This window comes from Folsomia candida, unplaced genomic scaffold (genome assembly GCF_002217175.1).
Source record: "Folsomia candida strain VU population unplaced genomic scaffold, ASM221717v1 Fcan01_Sc012, whole genome shotgun sequence".
Lineage (NCBI taxonomy): Eukaryota > Metazoa > Arthropoda > Collembola > Entomobryomorpha > Isotomidae > Folsomia > Folsomia candida.
In genome coordinates this window covers 2,833,690-2,847,184 of record NW_019091204.1, presented here as the reverse complement: position 1 = coordinate 2,847,184, position 13,495 = coordinate 2,833,690, and the positions used below count along the sequence as shown (strand labels likewise).

At 37.7% G+C, this 13,495-nt stretch overlaps 1 protein-coding gene across 1 annotated transcript; it reads right to left on the bottom strand.

Annotated features, from left to right (window-relative positions):
- Nucleotides 1-372: 372 nt before the first annotated feature.
- On the bottom strand, nt 373-2,913 carry LOC118437113. Its single transcript, XM_035855908.1, has 2 exons — nt 1,502-2,913; nt 373-874 (listed from the first exon to the last, which is right to left on the bottom strand). Exons 1-2 carry the CDS (start codon nt 1,812-1,814, stop codon nt 534-536), a joined length of 654 nt encoding a protein of 217 aa, XP_035711801.1. The 5' UTR covers nt 1,815-2,913; the 3' UTR covers nt 373-533.
- Between the last annotated feature and the right edge of the window lie 10,582 nt (nt 2,914-13,495).

The following is a 13,495-nucleotide window of genomic DNA, read 5'->3' as shown; positions in this document are numbered from 1 at the left end:
AGTGAACGTTTTTATAGTCCTCTGGACTAAATTAAAGTTCACCTTCGATTTCTGTAGTAGTTTAAAAAATTTACTATTTCTCCTCCGAATTTTTTGGTGCAAAATTATTGTCGCCTGCGTCCTTTCACGATTTTCCCTGCAGATATGCGTTGCATGTAGGTAAAAGTGAAATTATGTTTCTTATAGAAAATCGCACGACGAATCCAATGCACTTATCAGATTTTTATTATCTCCAGAGGTTTTGAAGCTAAGAGCCACTTTCAGCTTGCCTGGGCCTAGTAGGTATGCAAAAGGCATCAAGATCTAAGAGGGGCATGTAGAGGGGCTTTCCTCCTAAGTAGTCACGATGGAGTTTTCACGTGAAACCATAAATTCTGTGTAGAATATTTCTAAATTTATTCAAATAATAATTTTCACTTTAGAATAGTTCTATTATACATTTGAAATTTATAATTTTACAATTTCATAACTCCAATTAGACTTTTTTAGTCGAAATCAGGGAAAACTAACAAAGAAATATATTAATTTGCATATCACCCCATATTTATGCACTTGTAAACAATATAGCCAATAATTAACAAAATGACAAGGGTCGACGTTCCAAAGAGGGAAATGCAGATACCGGAAGATACAACAAGAATGGGAATAGCTATCAGAAGTCTCAAATAGTACGTCACGTAGGAGACAATCTTCTCCGGGGGTTGAGCGATTCCGGCAAGAAAGGTCCTGAAATCAGACCAGGCTCCTGACATTGATGGAAAAAATGAATACATCAGAAATCCTGTAGCTATGAACACGCCTGGAATTCCCAAAATCGCCAGTAATGAGAGTTCAAACTGAATCAGAAAGACCGACGACAGAACCGCTGATAGAACTGCAACACAAAATATGGATTTATGAATGTACATACAAAACAATGTAATGATGGGAAATATCACCCAGCATTTAGTAATCTGGCCTATATTTATGTACAATTGCTCATTGGGTTGGTTTCCAGAGAGCGACCGGGGCGCTTAAAATACCAAGGCGTATCACATATTATAATCCTGTCTACCTAGCCTGCAGATGCAACAAATCGGGAAGAGTTTACTACGAAATGTCGCCTCTTTCTATGAGAATTCGTCAGGAAATTTGATTCGCAAAGAAAGTCGCGACATTCCATGGCGCAGTCCAAATGTCTTTGGCTTGTGGGCTGCGTAGTACTTATAAATACCAGACGGATGGGGCTTTATTCTGAATTATTACAATTAAGAAGGCTCCCGCTAAAAGTCGAATTAAATCCAGAATCAAAATATCCTCGAGTAAAACAACATAATTAGTTGGATTATTCATGTTCGTGATTCTATAATTGAACTCCACCTTGACTTGCATTTACTCAAAAATTTATCCTACACAGGCTCGCGTCAGAATATTCAAGGTTTCCAACATATATAATTCCAGATTAATATTTAACCTTGTAAATACTCGAACTAAATCTAAAAATTTATGTTGTATTACATACATCCAAAAGCTCCTGAACTAGCCCATCGTATGTGGCTGACACGTCTTGATTCATTCTTCGTTTTAAAATTTCTGTAATATTGTCCAATTTCGCAGCCCAATATTTTATCGTATTCTGAAGCTATTTCAGGGTACGAGGCAATCCCTTCCCTCGCTCCTTTGACGTAGTCAAATGCCAACAACCTACACGATAAGTGAGCCTTCTCCAATTCTTCTGGGTCGATGTATAATAAATTTTGATCAAGTTTCTCCTCCATCCCTTTCACATACGAACCCAAAGCAATTTTATTGTCTTCCCTCGCCTTCTCCGTCATGATCAATTTTATCAGACTGGGAACTGTGAAATCCCTTCGGGTTTAACATTTGCTTGCAAAACATTGTCATAAAACTTTCAAATTCTGGATCAATGTCGGCATCGTTGTCAAACGTTTCCAGCTGGTCGCCTGGTTTTGGTAGAAGAAAAGCTGACATCGATCGGAAGCTGTTGGCTATAGCGGTTTTCGTCTTTGCATCCAGGCTGCATTTATTATTAGTATATGAATTTTGAAAAAATTTTCTTTCTCAATGATCGGGAGACTCTGATCATGCTTTCCCAATCTGAAATCTTGCGAGGCGAAATCCCTGATTAAAAAGACTAGTTCGGAAGCCTTCTCGTTTGCCAGGTTAGAAAATTGGATGAAATTTTCCAAAAATTGAAACTCATTTTCGTGAACTTGCTTCATGAAGTTGTAAATAATTGTGGACGAGAGTAGTGCATTTAAGGCGAATAATTTCGACTCCTCCGAAGCGTCGCTAGTCTGGTCAGAATTTCCCTGCGTGTCGAGAAGGATGACTGCAAACTCTTTTCCGTTTTCGTCGGTAATAAAGAATGGTTCGGGCCACACCCGGATCCCTTTCGTTACTGATTCAGTAGTGTTGCGAAAGACGAATTGTTTGTCTAATTTTCGTTTTAGAAATCCCTCCTCGCCTTTGAAGGTGTGATATTTTATGAAAGAGTTCAAAAGGTATGACTTTCCGGTCCGTATGAGCCTACAGATTGAAATGGTTGCAATTTCTCGGTCTCCAACTTTCTTCATTAAATTCTCAAATTCCGCTGTGTTGAATTCAAGTTTGTCGTTTTCCAATTTTGCTAACCAGACCGACCCCTCACTTGCGTGAGGCACCTCTGGGCTCCTCAGAATATTGTGCAAAAATTGCATTTTTCTCAGCGAATGCAGGGTGGGGCTCCCAAGCTGGTTCTGACGAGATGTAAGTGAATGTTGTTCAACAAATGTGTATGGATTTGGGCAGATTTATCAGCCTGGTTATTACCTTCATGCTCAATTATCAGTACACTAGCACATAAAACCCGTCATGCGATGTCTCAGTATTCACATACTCTTCACTCAGTGCAAAATTTAGACTAAACGTGCACTCAAAACAAAACGGTGTCAATATATGACTTAACCGCCTTTGTTACAATTGTGATTCCGAGTAGTAATGAAATTTTTCCATCCGGTCATAAGATTATAACTACCGGTATCAAAATCATCATAACTCGGATTCAACATTGTAACCAAGGCGGTTAAGTCATATATTGACACCGGCGGTGTTGATTCGACAAATTTTTATTTTTGTGAAGTTTGCCAAAACCACATGTTTAAGTAGTAAGCTATCTATTTTGACTCGCTGTTTACACTTTAACTTCAGGTTTTCTCGATTTCGTGACCTACATGCGGTACGATTGATCTCACTTAGCTCCACACGCGGAATGTTGAAATGAAGCGCGATGTTCAAATCGGACCGACAAATATGTACATAGACTTACTTATATATATGCCCTGACGTACATATTAGCATACTGGTTTCATAAACGTTACAACTGAGGAAAGGTATTCATGCATCGTGAATCTCTCTTCGGCCCCAAGAATTTAACCCCCGGACAGACTAACAACTACATACATATGTACATATTTAATAGTCCTACGATTTGACCGGCGCATATCAAAACCCTGTTGATACATACGATTGTTATCTTTCGGTTTGAACGGACAAACACATTATGCAAAGTCATTCACAGATAAATACTTATGTATTTGCCAAACGGCCAACATAACAATTCAGTTTTATTATCTAAATGCGAAGTACATACATACTTTGTTTTTATTGAGGATAAGTACGACAGAAAAAATTATCTGCAGGCTCCAGTCTGGCGATGCATATAACGCTCTAATTACTTGCCGACGGTCATCCTCTAATAAAAAAACTTTTATCAATACATTGAGCGTACTCACGTCAACCTTCGCATATCTCGCATATCTCGTAAATTGAGCATAGCAACATACCTTGCGAAGTTTTGCGAGATATGCGAGATTTCGCAAAAAATTTGCTGGAAAACCATGGGATTTTTTTCGCAAATTTACCCAGCAAGTGTCCCATTATCTCCAATTACACAAACAATTATATGTAAATTGACTATTCCCCAACCTCAGCAAATGGCCACATGAATTGATTGAATACATAGATATGTAAATATATATACGGTCGTTAATTACGTGACTAATTTTCGTGTATGTATGTACGTACGCATAAGTTTTCGCGAGTCTCATGAGGAGACTCTCATCCTCCCCTGTATATCAATAATCCGCAATATAATATTAATATTGTTCACTAACAATGGAACCTTTTTTCAAGCTACACGAGATAAGCTTAGTGACATATGCTAAAAAATCAAGCTAAAAATTATAAATGACGTGGTACTTATCTTTCGGTTGAATGGGCACTTGGAGGTCAAATATTTGAGGGCAAAGTTCACAGTAGCGGCCTGTTTTTTTCTCAAGCGGGTGAGCGGAGGAGTGAAAATTTTCTCCTTCGAAGTCACTCTCGCACGCTCGCACTTCATTCAATGCATATTATTTTTGACAAAATTTCACAATCTCGTAAATTGGTGTATACATTCATCTAATTTTATATTTTCTTTTTAAAATCCTACTATCCACCGATCCGTAATAAAAAAGTGCCGATAGGTTCAATAAATTATTATTATTTATATTATAAATTAAAATTACTTACTGGGCCCACTGTAACTGTAAGTTGCTGTTTTCTTCGAAACCACTAGAGATAATGAAAATCTGATGATTGCATTGGATTCCCCGTGCGATTTTGCATAAGTTCCATGAATCAGTTTTTTACTACTTGCAAAGCAAATTCTAATAGAAAATATTGAATGGAAGCCGGCGGCGAAAATTTTTCATTACAAAAATGGGGAGAGAAATGGCGAATTTTAAAAGTGTGATAGGAATGGAACGAACAGTATAATTTAGTCCAACAGACTATAAAAACGTTTATGGGGACCGGGTGGACTAAGAACAGTCGAAGAAATAATTTTTGAAATCCTACAAGGACCACACCCATCATGAAGCCGCTGAAGGCTGGAATCCGAAGAAATTCACGAAATTCCAAAGGAAACCAGCCTCACAGATGACAGTGTCGATCCAAATTACCCAATGAGTGCTCAAATTGAAGCTTAGACTTAGGACTTTGAAATGTGGTACTTGCCACATCCTGATCGTACCCCAAAGGAAAACCAGATTAAAGAATTGCAGGAGTCACCTCAAGCGGTACGCACCAAAAAGGTGAGCAGGATTCTTTTTACAAATGAGGAGATTTTCACATCGAAAAAATCTTTTAACAAGCGAATTGGCCTAATCCTCGCATAATCGGTCAGAGACATTCCCCGATATAGACAAAAGGTCAGAAAGTCACATTATCCATGTTTTTTGATGATTTTGGGTGGTGGGAGCTAATTGGGGTAATTTCTCTACATTTTGCTGAAAATCGGGGGGAGGTGGGGAAATCAAATTTCTTAAAATATGTTTTTGAGTCCGTGGTACATCCCCCAAGTGAGATCCAATTCATTGAAGTCGATTAGCCCTTGCAGTAGGACTAGGCATTTGCTTATAGTGCAAAAATGACCCAAGCGTGAGTAAAAAACAAAATTCCGAACTTTTCTTTCACTTGGAAATGGTAATTCTACTTTCAGGATTTGAATCTCCGGATTATAAAAAATGGTCAAAGTTAGGGTCAAACGTGTGTTCTAAGTCTCGTAGAAGTGTAGAGATCCGAAAAAATTTTTTGACCACGGAATGGAACACTATGCCCAGGAATTAGTGCGTGCTTCAGCAAAGAACTGCAGGCGGTTTCTTCAGCACTGCATTAATGGCGGAGGAGGAAATTTCAACAACTAAAAATTGTTTTCTACTCAGAAATTAACTGGCTTTCAGTTAAAATTAACGAGAAATTTGTAACATAAAAACTGTTGTAGCCACAGGGTTTCATTTCACTTACAGTTTCAGTGGGCCACCTAGTATAAATCGAATATTATCCTCGAAAACCTCAGAGATGACTACTAAAAATTATAACTGCGTCTAATAATTTAATTAATGTATTAATTAATTAGAAATCACAATCCTTAAAGTTGACTTATTTTTATTGCCACATTTCGTTGTATATTTTTGGAAATGCATAATGATTGCATACTAGTAACGAAACTAGGGCCAGAGTGAAGGGATCGGAGTGACCTCGAAGGAGAAAATTTTCACTCCTCCGCTCGCCCGCTTGAGAAAAAAGCAGGCCGCTACTGTGAACTTTGCTCTCAAATATTTGACCTCAAAGTGCCCATTCAACGGAAAGATAAGTACCACGTCATTTCTTATTTCTAGCTTGATTTTTTAGCATATGTCACGAAGCTTATCTCGTGTAGTTTGAAAAAAGGTTCCATTGTAAGAGGTGAAAACCCATTTATGGGAATGTCATGTCTGTCTGGCTGTCCGTCCGTATCCACAATATCTTTAGAACGGATTCGAATTTCGACATCCGGTTTTCGCCAACGTTTCTCTAATGTTTGTATTCGAAGCAATATGTAATCAAAGAGGAAACATAACATAATGCACAAACCAATCAGCACAGCTTTGCTTAGCCCGAACCAGGATTGATTTGTAAAACCATTTTTGTCACTAGTTTTTATAAAATTATGTGCTACGCTACTGTTTTTCACTAATTCTTGTCTTAACGGACGTCAATTCTTCGTGTGCATTAATATTTATTTTTTTATTTTTGACCTTGTCTCTGACTACAATGTCAGTCACCTCAAGTGCCCTTCTGATTACTTTTGGCTTATAATTAACTTCAAAATATTTTAAGAAAGCACTGTAGTGCTTTCTTAGTTCTTCTTTCAATTTGAAACAGAAATCCTTAGAAGGATTTCTGTTTCAAATTGCATTCTTCCATGTTAATTTCAGAAAATCGGCGGGGGTCACCCCATAGGGTCGTAGCATCAAATCTTTGACATTTACGAAACCCTGATGTCAGAACACGAATTCCTTACATAGACAAATTTGATTTTAAATTTGATTTTTTTATTAAAACAATTTATTTTATAAGTATGTATGCCGAGCAGAATATCACGACATATCATGAAAATTTAATTTAGTATGAATACATTCATAAGTATACCATTAAGAACTTTTTCTACAGATTTATTTTTCCAGACAAGATATCTTCACCTAATTTTACCAAGAAACATATTTAGAAATCAATATTTTTTTAATTATGTCTGCATTAACTTTTCATTTCCTCCTAATCACGTCGCATCTATCCCCACCCGCCTCCTCCACATCTGCCGCCGAGTTGAGAGCAACCAACGCTACGTCGGAAGCGTGGGTTCACCTCAAACCCGACAGGTTCCACCAGGGAGTCCCCTTGAAGCTCTAAAAGAATTAGGTATATAAGTTTCAACTTTTGAATTTTCGGCGCCAATTTTTTAATAAATACCTAGTCCCATCGCCTCGCCCAGGACAGCGTTCACCTCAACAACGGCAACGACCAACAAGAAAATTGTGGCCAAGCATTTCTTCATGTCTGTGGCGAAAATGAGGAAATTTTAACAATTTCCAAATTTTAGTCTTTTAGAAATTAATTTCTTGACTTACCGTTTCGAGAAAGTTGTTAAACAGGATGTGCCCCTTTTTTCGAAAAGAAGTCTAGTATGAACTTCCATAGTGACTGAGCTACACTCAAAACAAAACGGTGTCAATATATGACTTAACCGCCTTGGTTACAATTGTGATTCCGAATTGTAATGAATTTTTTCCGTCCGGTCATAACATTATAACTACCGGTATCAAAATCATCAAAACTCAGATTCAACATTGTAACCAAGGCGGTTAAATCATATATTGACACCGGCGGTGTTGATTCGACGAATTTTTATTTTGAGTGTACATTTTATACCACGGAGAACAAGGTTTTCTACGATTGACACTACCGAAAGGAAGGAAGTCATCAAGTCTCACAAAAAGTAAGGGTCCATTAACTTCTAACTTTTGCATTGTCTCGAAATCGCGGGTTACGTAAGAAAATTATGAATTTGCATATATGTACGTGCACACTAAAGCAAACAAATTCTCGTCAATCTACGTCGTATCGAAGTACGTACATAAATATATGTGATAAGGTTATGCAACTCTTATTATTTCAGCCAAAATCCCCATAATTTTATTTCGCTATTAAATTTTCTTAGGCTTGACGTAACCAAAATTCCGAAGCATTGTGTAGTTAAAATAATTTATTAAGTGTTTGTAACAAATTTGATGGGAAAATTACTAATAATGATGATATTGCAATTTTTTCTCAAAATTCACCTGACACGATACTGGAAATATTTTTTATAAGAATTAAAATTTCACGATAAATAAAACTCCACTGGAAAGAATAAAAATGTCCTAAGTATGTCACATGTTTCAATTGTTTTTAATATTTATGTAACCCTTTCTTCTTCAGTTACGTATTTTTTAAAATATATACGTGACATATGCATAGTGGATAGGGATCCCAATCCCGGACACACTAAAAATTCGAGGTAACCCTTTTTTGTGTAAAAATGACTCCAACACTGTACATTGTAAACCGTGTCCCACCAGGAGTAAAGTCGTTAATGCGATGTGGTGTTAATCCACGAGTAAGAGGGTGCCGAGTAAATTTTGACTGGTTTACTCGTCCCCGTGTTAATGTTACCCATGCACGAGTTGTGACACTGTGATTTACTCTTTCTGGAGTAAAAAGAACGCTCCCTTTTTACTCCATCTATCATGAGCGGGCACGAAGCTTTGCCAGTCCACCACTCTCCAAAATATATATATTTTTTACTTTACCTGACTGTTAGAAATTTAATAATTCTGCTCTACTTATATAAACAATTAGTAATAGATATTTTTAACTAATAATAATTAGTTAGCATAATCCCATCTATACTCTCTGGTACACAAACTACTAGTGATGTGTACTTGTGTTGAAATAAGACGGCTATTGGAGCAATGTGATTTGAGTGATTACTTCCATAAGTTTCAAGGTCAGTTTTTATTATAATTTTTTGGGGACTTGGAATCATTCCTACTAAATATTTATTGTTTTATTTTTTAGATAAACTCATCTGTGGTGACCCCTTGTCGACATTTAAAGAGACCGACCTAGTTGAACTTGTACAGGGCATTGGACATCATCTGAACTTTGAACAGCCATTAAGAATTCGGAAAATTATCTTTCTATTTTTGATTTTATATAGTTATAGATAGATAGTTGAAAAGCATAGAAATAACTTTAAATTGTTACCCACAATTTTGTTACACCTAATTAAATACGAAGTTTTTAATTGAATTTAATATTAATTGTCCGTTAATACGCATACATTACATGGATAACTCATAACCAGTAAAAACAACCCTGTAACCAGTAAAACGGTAGCTCGGTATCGAGTTAACGGTAACCCCATTACGAGTTATGCGCTAACCCTGTGCGGGGCTAGCCACCAACTCGTTCAGGGTAAAGTCGGTTACCCTTTGGCAAATTCGCTCGGTTTACTCTGCACAGCGTGGAATCACTTTCAAGTCCGCACAGTATTATATTTTACTCTGCACAGACTTAAAAATTTTTACTGTGGACGATTTGGGAGCGTCCATAAATCACGTGATCGATTAGAGGGGGGGAGGGGGTCTGAAATTTGTCACCAATTATCACGGGGGGGGGGGGGGGGTAGATGGTCAGATGTCACGTGACATGAGTAAAGTTTTTTTTAAATCTTGAATATGCCAATAAATATCATAAGAGTTATATATAAACTCTCTTGGCATACCACGCGCACGTTATATAAATTTGATTTTCATCTTGCATATTTAGAAACTTGCTTTGACTTAAATTCTTATGTCTGACTGGCGTATTAAATAGGTATTTACACATGTGTGTCATGTAGCTCTAATTTGATTAATGATTTTTAAAATATTGTTATTCCGGACAACATGATTTAATGAGAGCATCATCTCCTGTCACGTGACCGGTGGGGGGGGGGTAGCGAAATTATCACCACCGGTCACCAAGGGGGGGGAGGGGGTCAAAATTGTCCAAAAATCGATCACGTGATTTATGGACGCTCCCTTTTTTAAATCCCGGGAATCGGGAATCCCGGTTTTAGCCATGAAAAATCCCGGGAATTTTTCCCGAAATTTAAATATTACCTTATAACTTGAAATTAGTCAAATTTGGGTATACAAAAAGGTACATGGCTCTAAAAAGTATCGAGACTGAGCATATTTATAATGCCTACTTCTGTGTTTTTGGGATCTGTGCCTGCATAAGTACTGGTATACAGTATGCTATTTTCCGGCCTACACAAAATAGTATTTTGAAAATATATACAAATGTACGACAGAAATACAAATTGGTGATTATATTGCTTTGCTTGCTACGGCAAATTTTAAAATTCGATATATTGTGGTAACCCAATTTGCGTTCACTAATTTCGAGTGAAGAAAGAGTTCGATAATTTCATTCCAGAAAACTTAACTAATTAATCAAGGATTTGCCAGCATGTTAACCCGAAATGCATGAACTCACGTTTGTCAAATATCAATATTAATTGGTCTAAATTGCATTAAAATTAATACTCAAAAACTTCAATTGGAAATGGAAGTTGGTAATTCAAAAATTTCAAGTTTAAATAAGTACATATGGATATGAGCTACCACGTTCAAAAAGCCTTTCATGCAGCCCTAAATTCATCGACTAAAATTCGAAATCACTTCTAACATGTTAGCATATTTGATCATAACTGATGTCAAATTCTATAATTATACCGAAAATAAGGTTTATTTTTTCCTTCAAGTTATAATCTGACAACGAAATTAGAAAATTTTAAGTTCCATCTTGTATTACAAATGTTACTTGCAAATTATGAAATTTGGATAAACGTACGAGTACCTTAAATGTGGCCACTAATATTGTTTAAAATTTATATTTTCGAGTTCAGGATCAATTCTGACTGGTTATGCTCATCGAAGCTTTTTCTTACTAATCATATAACCGAAAATTGTTTAAAACTGCCATTAAAATTGTAAATTATAAGTAATTTTCAACTCGGAATGACAAATTGAAAAATCCCGAAATCCCGGGATTTCAGTTCTTCAAATCCCGGGATTTCGGGATCCCGTTTCCCGGGAATTCCCGGGAATAAAATCCCGAAAAATCCCGGGACTGGAACCCCTAATTGTAAGGGTGTGAAGTGATTCCGGTTTTCATTATTGTCACTCGTGTACATGTGTTTTAAGTAAGTATGTATGCTGTACACATACATATGTACATAGCTCTATTCACTTTAATTGCACTCGATTCAGGTAAGAGGTACTACCTCTACATACTTATGTATGTATGTATCTGTTATCTGCCAATATAGTGCCATTTTCCTCAATTATACATATGTACATACATGTAATTGTAATTGTATGCTACTGCTTACTGAATATGGGGTTTTCTCCTGCCTGCTTGGTTCTACAAGGAAAGTAAGACGAGGAATAAACAGGCTTGTGAAATAAAAATAAAAATGAACAAACTGGTCGATCTGAATTTTTCTTGAGCAGGAAAAATTCAGAAGCCTCATAAATATGTAGATATGTACAGATTGGTTTACATGTCTGAAAACGATGAAAAATTTTTCAATGGGAAAAGCCCTTAAATCATTATTATGTAGTTACAAAATTTCGGATTGAGATTTTTATAAATTATTATCCAAACAATGGAACCCTGATGACAAAATTCTTAAAATATTGAATTTCAGAGACAAAATGTCGGTAACTAATGGAAATTTATGAAATTTTCCCATCGAAAAATTTTCCATTGTAGCCTGACATTTTAACTATCCTGTAGAACTATGAATAAATATTTTATTACATATGTAACTACATAGCTGGTTCTAAAATTTTTAGTGGTTAGTTTTGTCCCGTGACGAAAATCTATATTATAAGCTGGAAATGTCTTTTGACAACGGAAGTGAAAGTTATTTTCCGTGACGGAAGTGAAAGTGGAGAAAGTTAAGTTTCAAATGGCGCAAAAATTCAAAATAAATTTAATTTAAAAAAATAAATGTCTATGGTGGTTATCTGGAAGTGGTTGTGTGGTACTTATGTGGGAGTGGTTATCTGATGGTTATCTGGGAATGGTTGTCTGATGGTTATCTGGGAGTGGTTGTCTGATGGTTATCTAGGAGTGGTTATCTGGGAGTGGTTATCTGATGGTTATCTGGTAGTGGTTGTCTGATGGTTATCTGGGAGTGGTTGTCTGATGGTTATCTGGGAGTGGTTATCTGATAGTGGTTGTCTGACGGTGGTTATCTGGGAGTGGTTGTCTGATGGTTATCTGGGAGTGGTTGTCTGATGGTTATCTGGGAGTGGGTGTCTTATGGTTATCTGGGAGTGGTTGTCTGATGGTTATCTGGGAATGGTTGTCTGATGGTTATCTGGGAGTGGTTGTCTGATGGTTATCTAGGAGTGGTTATCTGGGAGTGGTTATCTGATGGTTATCTGGTAGTGGTTGTCTGATGGTTATCTGGGAGTGGTTGTCTGATGGTTATCTGGGAGTGGTTATCTGATAGTGGTTGTCTGACGGTGGTTATCTGGGAGTGGTTGTCTGATGGTTATCTGGGAGTGGTTGTCTGATGGTTATATGGGAGTGGGTGTCTTATGGTTATCTGGGAGTGGTTGTCTGATGGTTATCTGGGAGTGGTTGTCTGATGGTTATATGGGAGTGGGTGTCTTATGGTTATCTGGGAGTGGTTGTCTGATGGTTATCTGGGAGTGGTTGTCTGATGGTTATCTGGGAATGGTTGTCTGATGGTTATCTTGGAGTGGTGGTTATCTGGGGGGGTTATCCGATGGTGGTTATCTGGGGGGGGTTATCTGATGATGGTTATCTGGGGGGGTTATCCGATGGTGGTTATCTGGGGGGGTTATCCGATGGTGGTTATCTGGGAGGGTTATCCGATGGTGATTATCTGGTGGGTTATCCGACGGTGGTTATCTGGGGGGGTTATCCGATGGTGGTTATCTGGGGAGGTTATCCGACGGTGGTTATCTGGGGGGGGTTATCTGATGATGGTTATCTGGGGGGTTATCCGATGGTGGTTATCTGGGGGGGTTATCCGATGGTGGTTATCTGGGAGGGTTATCCGATGGTGATTATCTGGTGGGTTATCCGACGGTGGTTATCTGGGGGGGTTATCCGATGGTGGTTATCTGGGGAGGTTATCCGACGGTGGTTATCTGGGGGGGTTATCCGATGGTGGTTATCTAGGGAGGTTATCCGATGGTGATTATCTGGGGGGGGGGGTTATCCGATGGTAGTTATCTGGGGGGTTATCCGATGGTGGTTATCTGGGGAGGTTATCCGATGGTGGTTATCTGGGGAGGTTATCCGATGGTGGTTATCTGGGGGGGTTATCCGATGGTGGTCCGTACCATAATCTTCGTAGGACTGTCATCCCACTAAAAAGTAACCGAACAATTATATAAAATCCTACCTCTTTAAGAAAGCTAAAAAACGCAACGAGTACAAACATCCCACACATAACGAACACAGTCCCGATGGACTGAACAGAAACGGGATCCGCCTCATGAAACGTTACCGGATCCCTTGC